Source organism: Phalaenopsis equestris, unplaced genomic scaffold (assembly GCF_001263595.1).
Source record: "Phalaenopsis equestris unplaced genomic scaffold, ASM126359v1 Scaffold000006, whole genome shotgun sequence".
NCBI lineage: Eukaryota > Viridiplantae > Streptophyta > Magnoliopsida > Asparagales > Orchidaceae > Phalaenopsis > Phalaenopsis equestris.
The window spans coordinates 1,851,435-1,870,930 of record NW_018164448.1 but is presented as its reverse complement, the minus strand read 5'-3'; the positions used below and the strand labels follow the sequence as shown (position 1 = coordinate 1,870,930).

At 34.9% G+C, this 19,496-nt stretch overlaps 2 protein-coding genes across 2 annotated transcripts in view; one reads left to right on the top strand and one right to left on the bottom strand.

Moving 5' to 3' along the window:
• Nucleotides 1-6,327: 6,327 nt before the first annotated feature.
• LOC110018262 (4-coumarate--CoA ligase-like 6) lies at nucleotides 6,328-7,615 on the top strand. Its single transcript, XM_020715530.1, has one exon. The coding sequence runs from the start codon at nucleotides 6,554-6,556 to the stop codon at nucleotides 7,604-7,606; it is 1,053 nt and encodes a 350-aa protein (XP_020571189.1). The 5' UTR covers nucleotides 6,328-6,553; the 3' UTR covers nucleotides 7,607-7,615.
• Nucleotides 7,616-8,827: 1,212 nt separating this feature from the next.
• LOC110018179 (transcription factor BIM1-like) overlaps nucleotides 8,828-19,496 on the bottom strand; it is a 22,796-nt gene continuing 12,127 nt past the window's right edge. The window contains exons 3-7 of the mRNA XM_020715406.1: nucleotides 15,672-15,741; nucleotides 15,472-15,567; nucleotides 10,748-10,971; nucleotides 10,029-10,164; nucleotides 8,828-9,300 (exon numbers count right to left, since the gene is read on the bottom strand). Of these exons, the coding sequence (XP_020571065.1) occupies nucleotides 9,178-9,300; nucleotides 10,029-10,164; nucleotides 10,748-10,971; nucleotides 15,472-15,567; nucleotides 15,672-15,741 (649 nt within the window). The 3' untranslated portion in view covers nucleotides 8,828-9,177. The remainder of the gene's footprint in view (nucleotides 9,301-10,028; nucleotides 10,165-10,747; nucleotides 10,972-15,471; nucleotides 15,568-15,671; nucleotides 15,742-19,496) is intronic.

Below are 19,496 nucleotides of genomic sequence, written 5' to 3'. Positions count from 1 at the left end.
CTTTTTATGAATATCTATGAGGGTGTTATCATTTTTTTCATTAATCTCCACAACAATCATTGTTAATCTAGCTTAAATTGTGTTTAAAGATTCTACCTTTCACTTTTTATTTAAACAACATCCTTAATGCCTTCTTTCATTTTCTTATCAAGAAATTAAGGACATAATTTCCACTTCAACAAAATATGCTTCTCTTCATTGGACATCTTTGTTACCAACCAATTCTTAAAAAAAAAAAAAAAAAAAAAAAAAAAAAATCCTCCTAAAATCGACATGGCCATTGTTATATCCCTCATTCCCAAAAATTTTTATCCAAATGACTCATCTAACTTTAGATCCTCATGAAATGTTTTTTATTTATTCAATACTAAACTATACTAATAAACTCAAGCATGCTCTTCCGCTTTTCCCAAGCTTCCTTCACTAAAGATATAGTTGTCTTTATTAATATCAAGCTTCATTTACTAAACATATAGGTCCCAAATTAATATTAATAAGTTTTTTAAATTAACTTTGAATTTCTCTTCAACAGATTGGCCTCCAAAGATCTTCCCCATTTCTTAATTTCTTGAATCATAGTGTATATATCATAAATTATAATTTCATGTGATCATTAATGAGGGGCTATATGGACACTACTCTTATAATGGCTTGTGATAAGGATGTTAGCTTTCTCATGCCCATTTGCTTTCATAATGGATGCATTTTCTAAATTTTTATCAAGTCAATATTGGATTGTTTCATGGCATCCACTTAAATCATTTATTTTCTCTCATCTGATTTATGTTAGTAATCTCTTGATCAGTATTGAGGATTGAAATGGAAACCTTCTATCCATCAAATATTTCTTAGACCACTTTCTCCTCTATTATAAAATTGAGATTAATAAGGATAAATGTGTTATTTATTTTTTCTAAGGGCACCCTTTATCCTCTAGAGCATATTCTACTCTTCAAAATTAGGCAACTCCCATTACAATGCCTTAGTATTTCTTTTAATCTCCACCTAAATTCCTATTAAGGATTACAATGTTATGCTAGAAACTATCAAAAATCAAGTTCTTAGTAGGGATTCTAAATTTTAGTTTATAGCAAGTAAATTTCAACTAATGAAACACACTACATAAGTATTTCATATCCTTTTAGGCTAAATTATTAGCACTTCTTATATTGATTCCTAAAATGATTGAAAACCTTCCCACTTAATTCCTCTTTGATGGCAAGTTTAAACAAAATGTCTTGCCATATTATGAGCTCAAAACTAAACCATAGTTACATCATTTTTCAATAAAATTTTCATTCATATCACTCAATTCCCATGTATTTACATATCCAACACCTCAACTTCAATTTTTTCAAAATTAAAATAATGACATTTTAGAAGTGATATGAAAATTTTGGATGGCATAGATATACAAAGTTTCGGCGTTAGATATGTAAGTGCTCTTTTCAACTATTTATCATTCTCATGGGTTCATTAAATCATGCTTCCATTTGCTCATCACTTCCTTTAATTGCTTCACTTGGCATTGGATTTTTTACTTCAGATTTCTTGGTCGGCCACACAGCACATTAGCAAAATCATATCTTTGGCCATTACTCTTTTTTATTATACATAATATTTGAATAAAAAAAAAATACAAGTACACCTTTTTGTATAACAAGCAGAGGCTCACAAATTAATATCCCCCAAAAAAAAAAAAAAAAAAAAAAAAAAAAAACAAGGGCATTTATGTAAATACCACAATTCTTATGTATTTACATATCTAACACCTAAACATTTATATTTAGGTGCATGACACTAAAATCTCAAGCATTACATAAAAATATCACAGATAGTGTATTTAAAAAAGTGAAAAATACATTTCCATTCATAAATTTATGACGACAAAGTGTCAAAGAGCTTAATAATCAAAGTTTGCAAGTTAGATATGTAAATACATAAGAATTTTGTGCAATGCATGAAAATTCCCCACATAAAGAAGTGACCAGAGCTCACTAACTGCCACAAAACAAGGGCAAACGCACCTTAAGTTTTAGAGCTGGGTAATTTACATACATAGCACTTAAGTCATATGTATTTACATATCTAATACTTGTTATATTTTAATTTATGACTCACATTTATTTTAATAACTTATGAGATTTATTTTTGATAACTTAAGTTATTAATTTTCATAACTCATAACTTATGTCATAAATTATGACAACTTATGATATTTATTTTGATAACTTAATTTATTTATTTTCTTAACTCATAACTTATGTCATAATTTATGATAACTTATGATATTTATTTTTGTAACTCTATAACCCCTAAAATAAATAAATGTTACTAACTTATGTCATTGATTTTATTAATAAAAATCAATTAATTTATTAAATTATCATAAATCCTATTGGTTAGTAACCCCCTTGATGGATGGTGGATAAATAGAGCATGAATTTGAGAATGGGTCCTCTCTCTACCCAACACACCTCGTACATTTCTCTCCATCAGAAAGTACAGAAAGTTTTAAGGGATTAGAGAGAGAAACTCCATCTCTTCAAGATCAAATTTGTTCATCATGAATACAGGTATGCGTCGCTTTATTTTTACATATGTAAAAATCATGAATTTAAAAGATCTTGGCTATTATGTACTTTTCTTTTGTAATTTGTGTATAAAGTTGAAACATGAATTTTCTAACAAACGCTCCCAACCACGCACGTCAACGTTGCTTTAATTCCACACGCACGCCCGACCTGTCACGTATCGCTAGAAACTCGAAAGCGACTGTATGAGTTAAAGATTATTAATGGCTTGAAAATTAATTCAAATTTTAATTCAGTTATTGATTAAATTGAAATAAATGAGTCGAGTTGTGAGTTAAAATTTTGGATTGAATTTTTTCAAGTCTATCCGAGCTCAGGTCAAACTCAGATTTAACAGTCAGGGGCGAAACCTGTCTCTTTTTTGAGAGAGACGAACTGTCCCTTAAACCCAATGTGGGAGCGACTAGGACAACAAAGAACAAAGTGATATACATCAAAATGGGTGAAAGAACAAATTGTCCTTTCATATAAGTAAAAATTTGAACTTCATGAAAATTCTGCTTATAATAACAACCTTAGTGATGTTAGGACTATCAATTTAATAAATATAGCTCGAAAAATTGATTCTAATTTTAGCTCGGATTTAGATTAGAACGAAGTGAACAAGCAATGCTACGAGCTAGAATTTTAGACAGATTCTTTTGAGCCGTTTTTTTGCTGACTCGGCTATACGCCAAACCGGCCATAAACGGTCCCATCAATAGGAGGAAAGTGGCTACAGGAACAGACACACAATATGCCGGCGGGTAAATGGGATGAAATAAAGGAAGGAATTCGAAGCGCGCTCGTGGTTCTGTTCATTCCACTGTCGGTCTTTTTGGTTCTCCTCCTCCTCGGGAGCGACGGTCTTGAATTCTCCGACAACTGTCGACCTTAAAAATTTGCTTCCATTAGGTTTGCATCCATTGCTTGAGTCGAAAGGATTGCTTTTTCTCTCCCATTTTTACTTTGTTTTTTTTTTTATCTCCTGCATGAATTAGATCTCCTGTTCTGATGATTTTTTTTTAATGATGCTTGAATGTGGTTGAGGTTGGAAGTTTCGAGTTTCTATTTCTTTCCAATCTGGTTTTAAATCTTTGCTGCGTTTGATTTTGGGTCTGAACCCGTCTGTTCGATGGCGGGATCACAGGCAGGTTTTCTCGATGATTTTAGGGTGTTCGAATTCTGAACTGTTGATTGGGAATCGCTTTTTCAATTTGAGGAGTATACGTGGAGTCCTTTTATTTTTGTGTGCAACATTTGTTTAAGCGAATACGGTACTGGTTTTGTTTAGATAGGTAAGCACTGAAATCTGATGCAGGCAGTGTCTGTATATTAACGCTATACAGACATTGCGAAAGATGAAGAGACTAGATGTGTAAAGTTGGATACTATTTTTTTTGGGGGCATTTACGTGCGTACCACACAATTCTTATATATTTACATATCCAACACTAAAGTTTTTGTCTTGATATGCAGAGCACTCAAATTTTTGACAGTACATAAAAAATGCACTATTATTAGCTTTTTAAAAGTGAAAAATATCTTTTCCTGCATAGATTATGGCACGCAAGTGTTATGAATGTAAATATCAAACTCTAAGTGTTATATATGTAAATATATAGAAATTTTGTGGCTTGTATGTAAATTTGACTTTTTTCCTTATTTGTCATTAATGGCGGCTTTAGGAAGTAGGATGGAGTAGGACATGGATAAAGATAATTATAAATTTCCATCCGAACATGAGGCAATCATGATATGATGGTTGGCTTCTCTTCTATATTATTTTCTTCTCTAAGTATAAATTTGAATTATTATGCACAATAATGATATTGATTTTTTGAATTGAATTTTTAGACAATAATTACAATGGCATTAAAGGAACCTTAAAGCAGGCTTATGATACTTTATTAATTAATGACCCAAGTGCGATAAAATAAAACATATACATTGACGATTCAGTATTCAGTCAATATTGCTTGCTTTTTTTGTGTTATGCTGAATAACACTGTGGTACTTCACCTTGGCATAAATTAGAGACCAAAAAAGAATCTTTGATCAAGGAAAGATTGGTGGGTAGATATTTGCACATGATGATTTGTTTCCTGTACTTTTAATGGTTACTAGTTTCTTTTTTGTGTGAACTTGGCGCCGGATCTCCTGCCTTGTATCATAGTTTGACTGTGTCATTGAAAGTCAATTACTTGTCATCAATGCTGTTTTTGGGACGCTCATAAAATAGAAAGGGGTGTGTAATTACGCCAAACCGAGGCGTAACTACGCTGCCACTCAGCATAATTACACCATTATTGGGCATACCAATATCAGTCATTAGAAGATAGTTTAGGACACTCTTGCGCTATGGAGGCTAGTTGTTTTCCTTGGTTTTAGTAGAGTCTTTGTAAATCCTAGAATCTTCTCCATTAGTTTTTCTTTGGAGAAGATTCCTTGGATTGTTTTCTTGGTGAGTTTGGAGAGAAGAAGAGAGAGATTTCTGTGAACTTGTATGAGAAGGATCGACAAAAAAGATTATGGTATATTTATTACAAGGGGCAATTGACTCGGGTTTAAGTTTCGTGTATATTCCTACAATATTTTTCTGATCGTATTCAATGAAATTCTATGTGTTTTCATTTTTCATGCATAGTAACTAAATCATCTTCATATTCTTGTGATGTAAGAGATGTGATTTCTTCATCATTTTCTCTAGGATTTTTTTCTTAGACATTTTTATGTGCCTTGAATTTCATATTTTTATGTGTTAACCATTTGATCATAGTTTACCCCGATTTGATCAAATAGAAAGTTAAAACCCATTTTGTTTTGATTAGAATAAAAAGTTGGTTAACACATACTCACCTAGTGGAATAAACATGCTGCTGCCTGCTAGTAGGAGATTATAACCAAGATAAAGGATTAGAGAATTCTTGAAAAAACCTGCATGATTAAGTTTCATTTACTGTGATAAAAATTCTAACACGTCTTTTAACCTAAACATATGCTAATGAGGACGTTTTTTTATTGTGAACAATAAAGAGTGAACTCGCAGTAAAAATAATGATGAATCACTAGACCTGTGTCATAAAAGTATGTATTTTTCTTCTTTAAACAACTACAATACATTTGGTGCATTTTTCTTATTTATGCATTATGATTTTAGAAGCTTTCAGTTCTGGAGATCTGAACACTTCTAACTAAGCTTAGAGGTATAACAAACGAGAACTCCGCCTATTAGAAAAGTTAACAATTTTATTCGTGAGATTGATACATGAACTCTTTATCCGTATATTATTTGATTGACCCATATACTTGTGGGATTGACTGATTGTTTCGCAGTAATTTTGGGCATCAACTACCTTCGTCTTCATCACTTCAAGAAAATGAGATCATGCCATCTATTGATTGCTCTTGGGGTTTCTCCAGGTCACAATTAAAAAGAAGGTAAGAAGAGAAACCCAACCCATAGATTGTATGAAGAGATAAGGATGGAAAAGTTATGTTCCATGTGGATTCTCTTGGAAGAAGCTTACTAGTATGTTAAAAAGGGATGAAGTGATAAAATTGAACAGTTATGAAGACTTAGGCAGTATACAATTAAACATGATATTTTTTTATGTTAGTTTTTTAAATAGGTAAATATTAAGTGGTATGTGGGTAAACCCCCCTTGAAAAAATTTCACCATTTCTCAAATTAGGGCATCCTCAAATGAGTAGGTACCCCAACGTTGCTCAATTTTAAGGCGACCAAAGCAAACATAATAAACCTAACCGGAGGTTGTTGGGAGTTTTCTCGTTAACAGTTCTGCGTTTCGTATTTTAAATCCCCCCAACATTGGACAATTCCCTATCAGAAGAGAAGAAGACGACAACCTCTCTCTCCCTCCCTCCTCCTGATTCATTGCCGCGCGCACTCCCGAGACTGAGCAGAGAAATTAAAACGCACTTACAGACCACCATTTATCAACCTCTCCTTCTCTCCCATGGAGGGAATTCTCTCCGGTCGCCTAAGCTTATCCATCACTCATCCAAAATGGTTCTCCCCAGAAACCGGAATCTACAGCAGCAGGCACACCCCAAGATGCCTTCCTCAAGATGATTTTCTTGATTTGGTCTCCTTCCTCTTCTCGAGGCCTCACAGAGGTGAAACAGCCCTCATCGACTCCGCATCAGGACTCTCCATCTCGTACCCTGAACTTCGTTCCATGGTTGATAGCATCGCCTCCGGACTCCATGACATTGGAGTCTTCCCTGGACAGGCCGTCCTCATCCTCCTCCCCAACTCCATTCTTCTTCCTGTCATCCTCCTCGGCGTTCTCTCCCTTGGCGCCGTCATCACAACCATGAACCCCCTCTGCAGCGCCAAAGAGATCCAGAAACAAATGAGCAGCATCCTCCATTTAGCCCTAGTATTCTCTTTATCGGAGAAAGTTGCCGCTCTGGACCAATTTGGTGTTCCGATAGTCGCCGTTCCCAACGACTTGAGCTATGATTCGTCTCATTACTCTGTTTTCCACAAGATTGTTTCCAGCAGCCCTCGGCTTACTTGGAGGCCAGCTATCCGGCAGAGCGACACCGCGGCGATACTCTTTTCCTCCGGAACCTCTGGATCCAGTAAAGGTGTCGTTCTAACTCACAGTAACTTGATCGCCATGGTTGAGCTATTTGTTCGGTTCGAGGCTTCGCAGTATAAGAAGGAGAGTTGGAAGGATGTATACCTTGCTGCCATACCAATGTTTCATGTGTACGGTCTTTCTCTATTTTCCATTGGGTTGCTGTCTCTGGGCTCGACGGTTGTGGTGATGAAGAGGTTCGATGCGAAGGAGGCGGCTGAAACTATAACAAGGTACCGAGTAACCCATTTTCCGGTTGTTCCGCCAATAATGTCTGCTCTTATAAGGGCCCAAGATGCCCATGGCTGTGATCTGAGATCCTTGAAGCAGGCCTCTTCTGGTGCAGCTCCTCTGAGCAAGCAACTGATACAAGAATTCTTGTGGAGATTTCCCCATGTCGATTTCATTCAGGTAATCACATGAGTTGTTGAAAAACTCCATCTTCCCCAAAAGTTTTATATTCGCCTGTTAAAAAGCTCGTTTTGATTCGTTGGTTAAGTGTGCCGAGCAGGCTTTTATGTTTTGAGCTTCATTTTCTATTTTTACAGGAATTGAACACAAGCAAACAGATGCTTGTTGGCCTTCTTGGTTGTTTTAAATTAATAAATAGCCAAATAATAATATAATAATAATAATGAGAAACATCAGCTTCTCCTGTGCTTTTTTTTAACTTGCTGAAATAAAGACGAGAATTGTCCCACACTATCTTGTATTATTTTTTTATTTTTATTTATGGGACACTTGTTATATTTTTATTTATGACTCACATTTATTTTAATAACTTATGAGATTTATTTTTGATAACTTAAGTTATTAATTTTCATAACTCATAACTTATGTCATAAATTATGACAACTTATGATATTTATTTTGATAACTTAAGTTATTTATTTTCTTAACTCATAACTTATGTCATAATTTATGATAACTTATGATATTTATTTTTGTAACTCTATAACCCCTAAAATAAATAAATGTTACTAACTTATGTCATTGATTTTATTAATAAAAATCAATTAATTTATTAAATTATCATAAATCCTATTGGTTAGTAACCCCCTTGATGGATGGTGGATAAATAGAACATGAATTTGAGAATGGGTCCTCTCTCTACCCAACACACCTCGTACATTTCTCTCCATCAGAAAGTACAAAAAGTTTTAAGGTATTAGAGAGAGAAACTCCATCTCTTCAAGATCAAATTTGTTCATCATGAATACAAGTATGCGTCGCTTTATTTTTACATAGTAAAAATCATGAATTTAAAAGATCTTGGCTATTATGTACTTTTCTTTTGTAATTTGTGTATAAAGTTGAAACATGAATTTTCTAACAATACTTAGCTAAACCTCTATTTTTATTCAGAAAATACCCTAATTTCTAAGTGATACAAAAAAGAACTAACATTAACATAGGTAAATAAAATACACCTTTTCATACATATATTTCAATATCATCATACATTTTGATATCATTTAGACATAAAACACAAAAAAAATACACAATAAATATATAAATACATAGAAACTCAATACCATGCAATAAAATCCTCTAAATTTAGGGACATTTACATACAAACCACCCCAACTCCTATGTATTTGAATATCTAACACTTAAACTTTACTTTTTACATTAATACCGCCCAAATCTTTCTTATCACATAAAAGCTACCACTCTTTCAACTTACAAAAAGTGACATACACCTTTTCATGTAAAGTTCAGCTGGTATATATGTAAAGTTTATGGTTTAGGTGTTTAGACATGTAAATACACAGGAATTGAGTGGCAGGTATATCAATCTTCCTTAATAAATACTCAAATCTTCAATTCCACACAACACAGCTCAATAAAAGAAAGATGCAGCATTTGTAACATTCAGATCTACATTATCAGAAGCTGGCTGAAGCAAAATAGAGACATTGGCAACAAACTGTATTTAGCAGTATAAAACCCAAAAACTTTTAAATTAGAGTTAAGACCCTTAATCAATCGGCCTAGAGATGAGTGACTATATGATCTAACTTGTGTCGCTTTGCTGCTGCCTCTGATTCGTCGCTCCTGTTCCCCGCCAAGGCCTGGCCCATAACAAGATTGCAGGATGATGGTTCATCCTGATCCTGTGATGTAAGTTGGCAAGGGGAGTTGAAAGTCTTTTATCAGATAGCACCACATATGATTTTGGATGTGCAGGAGATACACTAAAGTAGAGAGTGGAGTAATTTATTGCAAAGCATTTCAAGGCCAAAATTGTTTTGGGGCATTTACATACATACCACACAATTCTTATGTATTTATATATCCAACACCTAAGCATTTATATTTACATGCATGCGACTCAATTCTTTAAAGTCAAATAAAAAATATTATCATCATTATTTTTTTAAAAGTGAAATATAAATTTTTATGCATAGATTTATGACACGAAGGTGTTATGAGTGTAAATATCAAATTTTGGGTTTTAGATATGTAAATACATAAGAATTGTGGGGTATTCATGTAAATGCTCCATCCTTTTTTAGGTTGATTAGCACATGAGGAATGTGCTTTGCCTAGGCAAAAATACTTTGGTTTTGTATAATCAAAGCGATTATAAACTATGCAGAAATTGAATTTGACATTTGTAATGCACCAACGTAAAATAATACCAAATCAATAAAAAACAAATATGCAGCCTAATCTTCTGTTGGTTATGAGTTTACGCTTCATCAAAGGAATAGAAAATCTCCCATAAAGTTGTAAAGAAAAGAAAAAAAAAATTGCTAAGTGAAGAAGCGGGTAAATAACAAAGTAAATTTCGTATAAAATGCAAAGTAAATGGAAAAATTATAGTAGCATATGCATGTACCTTTTGAGCAGTAATACTTGTGGAAGTATTATGTCTGCAACCACTTCTCCTCCCCAAATTAATATTCACAGAAATATTAGCTTGAGAAAGGTCTATGCCTGAATTTTGCAATGATTGGCTTAGAGTATTCAATAACCTGTACCATATTGAATAACCACCATGGAAGTTCAAAATTAAAATTTTGACTTAACATTTGAAGAAAAGTTATGCAGAATATGTCAAGATAGATAACAATGAATCGTACTTCATAAATGTCTAAACTCTAAATTCTAGGATTCCCACAATAGGACATCAAAGCAATATAAAAATCCATTCTTACAAAAAATGAAATATGTAAGCTATAGAGATTGAGAACTTCTGCCAAAAAAAAAAAAAACAATTTAATTGCAGTTATACAGACTTCCGGCTGATCGGTGAAAGAATTGACTCAAAAAATGCATTTACAAACATATCACCCAATTCGTATGTACTTACATATTTAAAACCGATACTTTTTACATTTACACCAACCAAATATTTCATATCAAATCATTATTTTGAACTTTTAAAAAGCGAGATACAATTTTTTCATGCATAGGTAAGATGGCATTACTTGTCAGATATGTAAATAGAAAAGAACTAAGTGATATGTATGTAAATCTTCCATAATTCAAACATTCATGCTTAGAGCTGAAGTGCTCAGAATAAGAACATTAGAAATAAATTCGATTAGGACAAACCCTTGAGAGTATGCATCTGACGCTCGAACTGTTTCTTCGTCGATTGTTAGCTCTTCATGTTCATCGAAAAAATAATTGCTAACAGCACAATCAACAGGAAGTGATGATTTCAGCCACTCAGAGTGGGATGCCATATCTGACATCAGTAATCCAGAAGAAGAAGAAGCACCATTTTTGAAGAGTTGAGGATCATCACTGAGATCCCCGGCGTCATGCCGATTGTTCTGTTTCACATGACATAAAAGGAGATCCATTCGGTGGATCGAGAAAGCGGCAATATATCACAAGAAAGGAAGATCAAAAGTGCAATCAAATCTCCAGCTTCTATTTTGCACACCATAGTTTTTTTTTTGCAGAATGAACTAAAGTATCCTTTACCTTCCAAAAAAAGAAAATAAATAAAAATTTTCTTTCAAAAGTGTCGAGGATATCTATACTGGTTTACAAGAGATTGGAAAGGTCCCTATGTTTTTTGAAGAACGTATTATCATAGGTTTGGACACAAATAAATAACAAAAGTGAACAGATATTGAGATCAAGAATGAATGGTAATAAAAATGACAAACGCATAATGACAATTATTGAAAAGGATAAACATTACAACATGGGCAGCAGTCAAATCCAAATGAGATATCACTTCTAATTAGCTACAAATGGCTGAGAAAGAATTATGGGAAATAATTGAAAGTAAGTCAAAATTTTTTTATTTCATTCAACATAGGTATTTAGATAGGGTCTACGATGTTTAACAAATAAACCAAATAAAACTCTCTTATTAGACATAATTCTCAACACTCTCCCTCAAGATGGGCGAAAGATATTCACTAAGCTCATCTTGTCACATAATCTAGCTAACTCAACTGAGCTATAGTTAGCTACCTACTCTCCAGTAGCTACATGACTTAATTTCAACAATCCACTATTCAGCTTCTCCATGATGAATAATTTATCAATCTCCATATGTTTAGTTCTATTGTGTTGCACCGGGTTGTTAGTAATGTTGATTGCAGGCTTGTTGTCACACTACAACTACATTTGAGTTCCCTAATCCACTTTGAGTTCAACCAACAAGTTTAGTCATATCATCTCAGCAACTCCTAATGCCATGACCCTGTATTTTGCTTCTGATGTTAATCTTGCTACAACTGAATGTTTCTTGCTCTTCCACGAGACCAAGTTGCCACCTACAAACATGTAGAATCCTAATATGGATCATTTGTCATCAACACAACTTGCCCGGTCTGAATCACAAAAGCCTTTAATATCTATATGTCCATTCTTCTTGAATACCAACCCTTTCCCTGGTGCACTTTTAAGATACCTTAGAATCTGATATACTGAATCCATATGATCCTTCCTTGGATCATACATGTAGTGACTCACCACACTTGCTGCAAAAGAAATATCAGGATGAGTGTGGAAAAAATAGATCAGGTGCCCCCCAGCCTCTAATACCTCTCACGATCAACTAATTCACCTGTCTCTGTATCGAGCTTGACCTTCTGATCAATTGAAGAGACCGCCGATTTGCACACACGCATACCTATCTCCGTGAGAAGATCCGGTACATACTTTCTCCGAGATAGAATCATCCCCTCAGACCCATGGGCCACTTCAATCCCAAGAAAGTATCTGAGCTGTTTCAGTTCCTTTACCTCAAAATTTTTTCCCAGTCTTCCCTTCGGTTGAGTAATCTTTGTCTCATCATTACCAATGATAATTATGTCATCCACGTACACAACAAGTATGGTAGTGTGACCTTCATGTTGTCGAAAGAACACTATGTGGTCTGCATTGATCTGTTGATATCTCATGTCAACTATCGTCATTCTAAAATTATCAAACCAGGCTAGAGGAGTGCTTCAAGCTATATAGTGACTTCCTGAGTCTATATACGTTGCCCACTATCTAGGATGTACAAAATTCTAGTGATATCTCCATAAATATCTCTTCCAGTAGCACTGCATGAAGAAAAAAATTCTTCGTATCCAATTGGTGGAGTCTCCATCCACTGTTCACTACCAGAGAAGCTCGTGTTCCACCATGCTTAGCTTTTCTACTAGTGCAAATATTTTATCGTAGTCAATGTCATACGTATGACTATACCATTTTTCCACTAGACGTGATTTGTACCTCTCCATCTTCCCTTTTGGAGTTTGCTTTACTGTGAAGATCCACGTGCATTCAACTGCCCTCAAACTTGTTAGTAGTGGTACAATATCCCATGCTCGATTTTTATCAAGAGCTCAAAGCTCTTCATGCATCGCAGCTTTCCACCTCGGATCATCTTTAACATCCTGCCAACACTAAAGACAGAGTCCAATGACACAATGAATGTTCCATGCAAAAATGAGATGTCAGAATAAAAAACAAAATTAGCAATGTCAAGTTCTCATCCAAAACAATTAGGAGGATGTCTTGCATTGCTGCGGGAGATCCTCCTAACGGAGGAGGAATAATATCACCTGCAAGTTTTGAATCAAGGGTGGATGGTGTAGGTGTCTCAAGAATTGGGGAAGACCGAGATAAGGGTTGTTGGCACTGCGGACTCTGTTCACTCAATTCGCTTCTTCCTCTATGTATACACCCTTAACTCACCTTCAGCTTGAATCCCACCACCTCTGGGGTCAATCTCCTCGATTTTTGTCTCCTCAGTTGATTCATCCCACATCACAGGATATGATATTGGTCCCACTCGCACTATTCCATCACCACTACTACTCACTTTCTTTTGTCTTATATCTTCAGTGGTTGTTGAATCACTAAATGGTGACTTCACCTCCAGGGAGTAATATGGTTCAAAATCTTTGAATGACAAATCTATGCTCACAAAGAGTCTATTCTCAATCAAGTAGATACAACCCTTCTGAGTAGCAGAATACCCCACAAATACACATTTCACAGCTCTAAGGTCCAAATTTCTCATAGATGGTCTGTTGTCTTTCACAAAGCATACACATCCAAATACCTTCATTGGAAGAATTTCACTATTGCCTCTTTTTCAACATCTGATTAGGAGAATTCCACTCCAATACTCTTGAGGTCATCCTGTTAATCAATTGAGAGGTTGTCAACATTGTTTGTCCCCATAAGTGTTGTGGGACATTCATTGTCATCATCATGCTCCGAGTTACCTCTAGAAGATGCTGATTCTTTCTTTCTACCACTCCATTCTGTGTTGGTGTGTATGATCATGTGATTTGATATTATATCCCTTGAGCTAACAGGTAGTCCTCAAATGTTTTGTTGATATGTTCTGTCACATTATCAGATCTCAGTGCCTTCATAACTGCCCCATATTGGGTCTAGATTGTCTTGTAAAAATCTTTAAAGCAAACAATCAGTTCACTTTTTTGTTTCATCAAGTATATCTAGGTAACACGAGAAAACAATCAATAAACATAACAAAATAACAATAATCATTCATAAAACTAGGAGGAAAAGGTCCCCATGCATCAGAATGTATCAAATCAAACACAACAAAGCTCCCATTCTCAGAATTGACATAAGTGCTTTTAATGAGCTTGCCAAACTCACAAGCATCACACCAGTTTCTTCTTATTTACCTTTTCATACATAGATGGATACAACTGACTCAGTAAACTAAGACTAGAATGTCTTATACGTTGTGATGTAGCAGTAATACATCCTCGACGTTCCTCCCATAATCTTTTATTGCAACACTTTTCACCATGGATGCTAGAGCCGAGTCCACCCCTCTCAGTCCAAGTATCAGAATCTGCTATGTTACGTTCCAATCCCAAGTATTCGACCTCTCCATTTTTCTTGGAAGATTACCCGAGAAATATTAAAAGAAATAATATATTTTAAGTGGGGAATAAAGACGTTAATAGATAAGAGGTTCATTGGAAAAGAAGAACATGAAAAACATTGGACAAAGTCATATGATTGGTACATCTTATTGTACCCTTACCAACTACAGATTATGTTGTACCATCAGCAGTCTGTATACTCTCCGGTACTGCTGGATGAGTATATGAAGAGAACTCTATAGCAGTATCTGCCAAGTGATGAGAAACACTAGAATCTATGATCCATTTTAACGATCCTGTGGTCAAAATAGAGGCAAGAACAAGTGTTTCACCAGTACCTTTGCTGAAGTGAGCATAAGTGACAATGTTACCCCTTGATATCGAAGGATTAAAAATATCGTCAGCTCAATCTCCTGTTGTTTTCTGCTTCCTCTTCAACAGCTCCAGACACTCGTGATCTTTATTAGTAAAGATCACATCTGATCCCTTCCTCGTCCTTTGCTACCATCTTATTTGCCTGGTAACCCTCTCTTCCACCTTTCCGACCCCCACGACCACGACCTCCAACTTGTCCACGTCCACCTATCCTCTCTCCTTAGATAGCGTAAGACAAGCCCCGCTCAGATGACCAACTTCACACACTTAGCGTACCTGGGCTTGCAACAGCCAATGCTGATCGTGCACTTGAAAAACCACTCGGCTTAGAGTATAGCTTCATGCGACTCTCCTCCTGTATCATTGTAGCAATAGCCTCATCTAGCTGGATTCAGATAAGCCAAAAAAATGCATAGTTCTCATCTGTGTAAAGATTCCTCCTTTCTTGCACTCTAGATTGCTACAACTCAACATCGGTGAAAAGTGATCATTTTTTAGCATTCATTCGTATTCTTTATTGTACTTCTAACCAATATAACAATATATGTTTTCTATGAAGTAAAAGTTTAACATTACCAATAACATTAATCTAGCATTTTCATCACTCCATCCAGTGGAAATCGGATCGTACTTGTGTATCTTCGCTTGTAAGAACTGGATATATTCGATAACCTGCAAAATAATGCTTATTCTATAGACTCAACAATAGAACTAATACCGGAATTTTCAAAAAGAAAGGAAACCAAATCAAAGTAGATTAGTAGAAAGATACTCACCTCCAACAGAAATGAAGCTTTATCTCTTTTCTGATCACTATTAGGCAAAAGTCCTATAAGCATTTGAAATCTGTCAAAAAAAAGGGTTAAATGTCCATTTAGCAACATTACAGAAGCAATAAGTTCAAGTAAAAGCCTAATTTTGAATTTATTTGGTTGATAGAAAATTGTAGTCTCATGAAAGAGCACTGATATTTAGTTACATCAAGCCCAAGCTCAAATTCAAATCAAATCCAAGTCACCCCAAAATATAGAGCTTTGGGAAAAGGTCAGCCATTAGTGAAGGATGATGGATTATAGTTCAAAAGTAACAGATTATCATGAAATGAATTAGAAATTATCTACCTTATTAGATAGGTTATAAAATAATTGTAATAAGATAACAAGAAATAGATGTTTTATTGAATAACTTGTAGTCCTTGTCACTTTTGCTAGTTTTTTTTTTTGCTATGAGATAGATTTTATCTGGAATTATTATAAATTCATTATTAATTGAATCATTGGCAGCTGTTTTTGTCTCTCCGTCCTATTATTTCAGATATCATTTTTGAAAAACAAACATAACTAAAGACCCACACACTATCTCTCTCCAAAATTACGCCAAAAAGGTTTGGGCATGAATCCTAGGTTTGGCTCCCAAAGCCAAATTATTTCTCCTCATTTATCCCTCGGTTTGCCTGGAAACTCAAGAAAATTCTCTTCACTATAAGTAGGAAACAAGAGGAAGGATGCTTGCATGGTAGACACCCAAAACAACTTGCATGAAAAACCGAAAATTTGCCTTTTTTATCAATCATCACCTTAGATGTCACACAACAATTTTTTAGAAAACGTTAGTTTTAAATACCCGAGAAGCCCCAACTCCATGAATTCTTGTATGTATGCACGCATGTGAGTGCATATTTGTATGTGTGTGTGTGTGTGTGTGTGTGTGTGTGCCGCTAACCGCGACTCTTTGGTAGTGCAGCCTAGCATAAATCCCCTGGAGTCACGGGATCGATCCCACCTAAGTGCACCTGCCTTGCAGTGCGGGATCGAGTAATTCGACACATGAGGGTGGTTGGGGGCTCATATCATAGTCTTCAACAATTTTTTTAAAAATATATATATACATATATTTGTATGTGTGTGTGTATCACAATATTGCCAGTTCCATATCTTTCATGTCATTATTCTTAAATCAATGTGGCAACATAATAAAAGGGTAATGTTGAATCAATTTAGTATCATAGCAGTAGTTCTATCCATAGGATTCACTATCATAGAGTATCATAAGAAATCTAAGGTCCAACCTATCCCCCTGAACTCCTAGAAACTTGAAAGATAACATGATAAGATTAGAGCAACTATTTGCTTAATTACCTGAGCAAGAAAAAATAAAATATCTTCGAATCTAGAGAGCAGTGCCTCCAAACGTTGAAGTCGCAAGATTAGACAACCAAGAGGGCACATTGAGTACCCAGAAGGACCATAACATCGGTGCCTGGGAGAACCACACAAGGTTGACACAGAACCCAATGAATACCCAAGAATACCATTCATGCATTCACGATATAATGAAGGATAACAACCATCAAATAATGAGTAAGAGATCAAGGGGCAGTAAAAAATTACAACAAATTTAACCATGCAATATGGGAAGGCAATCACCATTAAAGGTCAAGTCTGGATAAGTAATTATCCATTTTTGAATAGGCAAACGTCCTTTAAAGAGAGAAAATATAACATGATCCAGTTGTATAAGTTTAAAAATCACCAAGTGATGTCTGTTATGACTGGGCTCCAAAAATTAGCGACCTCTCCCCGAGAACTCTCTACATTTTGTTTTTATTTTGTATTTGTTAAAAGAGCTTTGAAGGGTCAAATTTTCAAAAGACAGATTGAATTGTAAATAAAACACTACCCAAAAATTTCACCCTCATTTTGCGAGAGCTTTTTGATATGGGGTTCGAGGTTTCCCATAGGCACAACCACTATGGTTAATTATCTCTCCCGATAACAAAAGAGAACTTTCGATTAAGGCTAGTCATTAAGAATTGAAAATTGAACATATAATAACAACAGACTTAGAACTTTAGTTATAAAGTTTGTCACTTGAAGCTTAAAGCGGATGGTGCGGGAATGAAGACGAAACCCGATCAAGCTCTTATTGTTCCGTCAACCCTGATCGTCATGGTCCCTGATTTACTTAGTTAGAGGATATAGTCGACACAACCTGATAGAAATATTCTTGTCAGCAGCTATGAGTTGCGTCGTTCAAAGGATCCTTATAGATCTAGGGTAGATATTTGTTTAAAGGGACAAATTTAAGTCGACCTTAACTAACAAAAGGTTTTGTGTCAATCAATTGTACCCTTACGATTCACAACTCCAATGATAGGAAGTCGTTAGGGAACATAAAGGCTGTGGTCACGACCGTAATATACTAATGTCATTTGGCGGCAACCACCCAGTCATAAGGTTCTGGTAGTAACCGCTACTTTGTGAAAACTTTGAGTCAAATCACACGGACAAAAAACTCAGGTCACGTCCTTACTGACATGCAATTACTTTGATTGTGATTATATTGATACATTTGATATGACATTCGCTCTTTGTGAGTTAAAGTAAATCAGAAGTGTATCACCCTCGATAAACTATTGGAAAGGGTGAATGAAATTTGCTTTTCAATTTTAAATGATTGAATTTTAGTTTAGTGTTTTAATTGACTACTAAGAGATTGACCCCTCTAGTTGAAATCTTAGATCAACACGACCATCATCGGGGTATTGAATATTTTAAAACTTTTATATTTGAAGTGAGACATTTAATTTTGTCAGTTCTGACTTTTAGGGTATAAGTCATGTCGACTCCTGCCCTTACAAAAAGGAGTATCAGACCAGTTTGGTGATTTAGACTTGTAAATTCTAATTTCATGGTTTAGACGTTTATTTTAAAACTATTAGACTCGTCAACTCCAGTCTTTGCGAAGAGGATGATCGTACTAGTTGGGTGAGAATTACAACTCTATCCTATAGACAAAACATCCTGATTAGTCCGCGCAACATTCTTAACCTCTTAATTAAACATTTAATATTTTGGTTGGAGTATATACGAGCTTGAGTCAATTCAAATTATTCAATCCTAAGTGTTTAGATTTAAAAATTTCAAATTTTTGGATTAATTGCAAGCCCTAAGATCTTAATTTTGAAATCTCAACTTTGGGAGAATTTAACCATCTAGATTTTAAATTTAAAAGTTTCTCATTGACTTTAATTTTAAACTTTAGAATTTCAAGTTTGAAATTCCCAGAAATTGATATTAACTTTAAAAGCCCTAAGAGCCTAAAATTTTAAAACTTTAAAATTTTGAATACATTTAAGCTTAAGGAACCTAAAAATTTTAAAATCTAAAAAATTTTAACTTATTTTAAAATTAAAATGATAAATTTTATAAGTTTGAAAATCCAGGGTTAAAAGTGGTTTCCCAGTCCAAATCACCCAAAATTCCAGCAACCTCCTGGCATCAACCCCTGTTTGGGGGCATGTGAGACTATTAGTCTTTCCAATTGCCTTAAGAGACACACTGGTTAGTGTCGTTAAATACTACGACTCGGGACCAAAAATATAAATTTAATTTGCAGTAGTTCTTCAATATACCCGCACAAAAAGATTAGATCGAAAACCCGTATTTACCAAACAATACTTTGCTTTCCCCGAACGGTATTTAATTCCCACGGATGGGTACTCGCTTTCCAACGAACAGGTGCTTTAAGAAAATCCACATTTTAAGAGATTTTTTTTCAATTGGGTTTGTTTTTCCCCGAAAGATACTTAATTTCCCTAC

Bases quoted from the DNA above. Each gene is read 5' to 3' on its own strand.
- LOC110018262 (XM_020715530.1), top strand. From the start codon at position 6,554: ATGGAGGGAATTCTCTCCGGTCGCCTAAGCTTATCCATCACTCATCCA.